General features: G+C 41.4%; 1 protein-coding gene across 1 annotated transcript; it reads left to right on the top strand.

The window, feature by feature from the left end:
* The first annotated feature begins 3,075 nt into the window (after nucleotides 1-3,075).
* LOC130714278 (uncharacterized) lies at nucleotides 3,076-3,926 on the top strand. The gene is made up of 2 exons (XM_057564182.1): nucleotides 3,076-3,155; nucleotides 3,260-3,926. The coding sequence occupies exons 1-2, from the start codon at nucleotides 3,076-3,078 to the stop codon at nucleotides 3,924-3,926; spliced, it is 747 nt and encodes a 248-aa protein (XP_057420165.1).
* Nucleotides 3,927-4,345: the final 419 nt, after the last annotated feature.

A 4,345-nucleotide genomic window follows, 5' to 3' on the forward strand; every position in this document is an offset into this window, starting at 1 on the left:
AAGACAAATTTAGGGTGAGTTTTTTTATTTCCTGAAGTTGTTCTTTATTTATTTAACTATTTTATTTTATTATTTTCTGGGTTGAAATTAAATGCCACATCAGCTGTTGGCTTTTAAAAAAAATCCCAACTCAGTTTTCCGTTAACGGCGTGAGCTAATTTTAACTCAGGGACTGCATATGAGGGAGATTTGGCACATCTAGGGACCACGAGTGTCATTTTGGAAGTTTAGGGACGAAGTTGAAGGCGGTGGACACTTTCAGGGACGAACTTGGCTATTTACCCCTAAAATAAGACTATTTTAAAAAAAAAGAGAGACCACAACTCACTGTTACATGCACTGATGCACATACAAAAATCTTGTATGAACATTTCACAAATTTTATCACCATTCATCCTCTTCTTGACTTCTTCCCGGTCTTCCTTTTGTGTTTCCCCCCTGTTTTTCAAGTTTAATCCAGTTAACATATTTATATTATCAGTCCTCACTTTTGAGAAGAATTGTTTTTTCTTTTTTCTTTATTCAAATTTTCCTTAGGCAGGTGCCACACGTAATTACTAGAATAATATAAGTTTTCTAATGCTTTTTTAGATATACTGTAACCAAAAAAAGAAAAAACCTTTGAATAATTATTTTTTTACATCAAATGCAATCTCTATTCTAGTATAACTCAGCTTCGTCGGATGATGTTGTGGATGCCCTTTTCTCTTGTGATCGCAGAGACTAGTTTTTCATAACTTTTTTTGGCTTTTGATCTTTGCTTCCGGAGGATTTTGTTTTGAGACTAATTGCATGCTTTCTATTTTACGCGTGGAAGAGGCCCTCCTGGGAACGTTTGTATTTGTATTCTATTGTCTGGAATTGCCGGGACTTAACTTCATCTTGTGATTTTATAGACTTTTGCTTTATTCGCCGTTCTGATAATTGTGCGGCAGATATTTTGGCCAAACATTCTTTTTCGCGTGATATTAGCGTTTGGATTGAGATAACTTCAAAAGAGTTTGCTTCCTTAATCATGGATGATGTTGTTTCTCGTGGTGTTACTTAATATATTCAGTTAAAAAAAGTTCATTAATTTATTAACAAAAAGTCAATGATTTTATAAACTATGAAAATTATATTATTTTCTTAAAACCAGTTCATCAAATATTGACAAGTTCATAAACGAATAGAATAACTGAATAATCAATAAAATTAATCTATCCTAATCAATCCTACCTATGTTTAAAAAAAAATCTCCTACCTAAACTAACAGAGATGTAGAAAGTCTTAGGATTTGAATTATAATAACCATAAGTGTTTCATTATCCAATGACAATGTCAAAATATTGTGTTTACTCCCAATCATAGAATTTAATATTGTAGCGTTTGATCCAACTTTTTTTGTGTTTTAAAAGTTATTTTTAAGTTAAAATTTAAAATAAGAGCTTTAAGAAGAAAAATGTAGAGCATAATCTCTAGGTTTTGCTGTGCTAGGGTTTCACGCTAGCGGCCATGGACATTGACGGAGACAAAGCGCCGCCTGACGAAACTACACCGACAAAGATATCCTTCCGAGACAAGCTGATGGGGGGGGGGGGCTAAGGCTCCGCCGCCGAAGAAGGTCATTGACTTGGTGGACCAAGGGAAGATGAAGATAGGGAGGCGTTGATCGTCTACTTATTGGGCAAAAAGCTGGGATATAGAACCATGAAATCTAAACTGGTAAGCACTTGGAGGCTTACAGGGGACTTTGATTTGCTTGATGTAGACAATGGATTCTACATGGTGAAGTTTGATATCAAAGAAGATCGAGAGAAGGTCATCAATGGAGACCCGTGGATGATCTTTGATCATTACTTAGCGGTATCAACATGGAGTAGGGAATTTGTCTCACCGGCAGCGTGTGTCAACTCGACACTTGCTTGGATAAGGATCCCAGGTCTAAATGTGGTCTTCTACGATGAAAGTTATCTTCTTTCTGTTGCAAGAGCCATTGGGAGGCCGATCAAGGTGGATATGAACACTCTAAAGGCTGATCGAGGGAGGTTCGCAAGAATTTGCGTGGAAATTGACTTAACGATGGCAGTGGTAGGTAAAGTTTGCATAGAGGGCTTCTGGTATAAAGTTGAATACGAGGGTCTCCATGTAATCTGCACAAAATGTGGGTGCTATGGGCACCGCAACCGTGAGTGCACAGAAGCTCCGCCAACGGTGGTGGTGACTCCGGCGATGACACAGCCAGAAAAAACAACTCCAGAAAATCCGGGTGAGAAGGTGGTGGTGGATCCCAATAAGGAGTCATAAATGGTAATGGAAAATCAACAAGAATCTGGGGGCACGGAATCAGGAGAGAAAATAGGTAGCATTGATGAGGTTGCCAAAGATACAAATAACCATGTGGAAAAGTCAAAAGCAAGTCTAGGTGAGAATTTTGAAGTACTAGGTGAGTGGATGACTGTGGTGAAAAGAAAGAAAAAACAGATCCCGAGGGTCCCAAATACGAGAACTGGTTCAGGGAATAATAGCATGGCCTTGTCCAAATGAAAACTCAATAATGGGGCCCGGAATCTAAGGGAATCAGCCGTCACAGTGGTAACCGCCCCAAAATATCCCTTGAAATTTGTTTTGGGGGACAAGGGACACATGGAAGTCAATACACATGAAAACAAGAAGAAGAGATCACGTGCGTCTGGCCATGGAATTGTTTTTAATGCTCCACCAATGGGCCCACAACCCCAACTGGCGGTGAGTGAGAGGAATAATCAGCAAAGTATGAATATTGTTGAATATAACACTGATGAAATTGCAGTTGAGGATAATTTCCAAAGCACTGGCAGCAAGAACCCTGGTCTGCAGGTGGGAGACACCATCAACCCTGCTCGGAATGAGAACGCTTGACCCGCGTCAGGGTCTGGGGACGTGTCCCCCCCCAAAGCCTTGGTTTTATGATGATTGGCTTTGAAGAGTTAAAAGTTATCTCTTGGAATGTTAGAGGTGCTGTTAATGAGAATGGAAGATATTTTATTCGGGATCTAATTCGCAATAGAAAACCGGATATTGTCATTCTTCTAGAGACTCGATGTCAGTTCACCAATGTTAGCAATTTTTGGAACACCATGGGCATCTCTCCTACGTGCATCTCGGAAGCAAATGGATTTAGTGGGGGAATTTGGGTACTCTCTAACAATACTGCTGGGCTCTCATTCAGGGTACTACATATGCATCACCAAGCAATAACGTTTGAAGCCTAGAAAGAGAATCTGTCTTGGACATGCAGCGCTATTTATGCTTCCCCTATACCGGCTTCTCGTGATGGTTTATGGGAGCATTTAGCTCATCTCCGCAATACTATTTCCATCCCTTGGCTCATGATAGGTGATTGGAATGAGGTAGTGCAACCTGGAGAGGTTAGGGGAGGGGAATTTCTGCCGGTCAGAGCTGCAAGGTTTGCTTCAGTTCTTGATAATTGTGGTATGGTGGATCTGGGCATGACTGGTGGGAAATATACTTGGTTCAGAAAACGTAACAATCGGATAATTTTATCCAAGAGGCTGGATCGTGGCATGGGTGATGCAGCGTGGCGGCTTGCATTCCCGGAGGCTTATGTCGAGGCCCTAAACCGTGTTCATTCGGATCATTGCCCCCTTTTGGTGCATTTTAATGCGTCGATTGCTGTGGGAAATAACAGACCATTCTGCTTTGTTGCTGCGTGGGCTGATCACCCGGAATACAAAGATGTCGTGGACAAGGCCTGGGTCGGTGGTGACCGTGCTATCGCTGAAAAGTTGGACAAAGTTCGAGCAGGCTCCTGTACTTTCAACAAAGAGGTCTTCGGCAACATCTTCAGGCGCAAGAGATGGGTAGAAGGCAGGCTTCGAGGTGTGCAACGGGAGCTCAATCACCAAGTAACCTCTTCTATGACCCGCTTGGAAGCTGAATTGTAGCGAGAATATCAGAGCCTTCTCCGCCAAGAAGAGCTTCTTGGTTTCAAAAAGCTCGTGAGAAGATGGTATAGTTTGGAGACAGGAACACGACATATTTCCACACACACACAATGATTAGAAGGAAAAGGAATAGAATCATCATGCTGAAGCTGAGTGATGGAAATTGGAGCGAGGATCAAGAGGCCCTCTCGAGGGAAGTTCAACAGTACTTAAAGTCCCTCTTTGCGGCGGATCTTAATCTCGACGGACTTCCTTATGATCATGCATTGTGTCAAATGCTTACAGAACGAGAGAGAAGGACTCTAGTTGCTCCAGTAATTAAAGAGGAAGTGAGACAAGCATTGATGTCTATGAAATCGCTCTCAGCTCCAGGCCCTGACGACTTTCAAGCCTTCTTTTTTAAAAAATACTGGGATCTA

Source organism: Lotus japonicus, chromosome 1 (genome assembly GCF_012489685.1).
Source record: "Lotus japonicus ecotype B-129 chromosome 1, LjGifu_v1.2".
NCBI lineage: Eukaryota > Viridiplantae > Streptophyta > Magnoliopsida > Fabales > Fabaceae > Lotus > Lotus japonicus.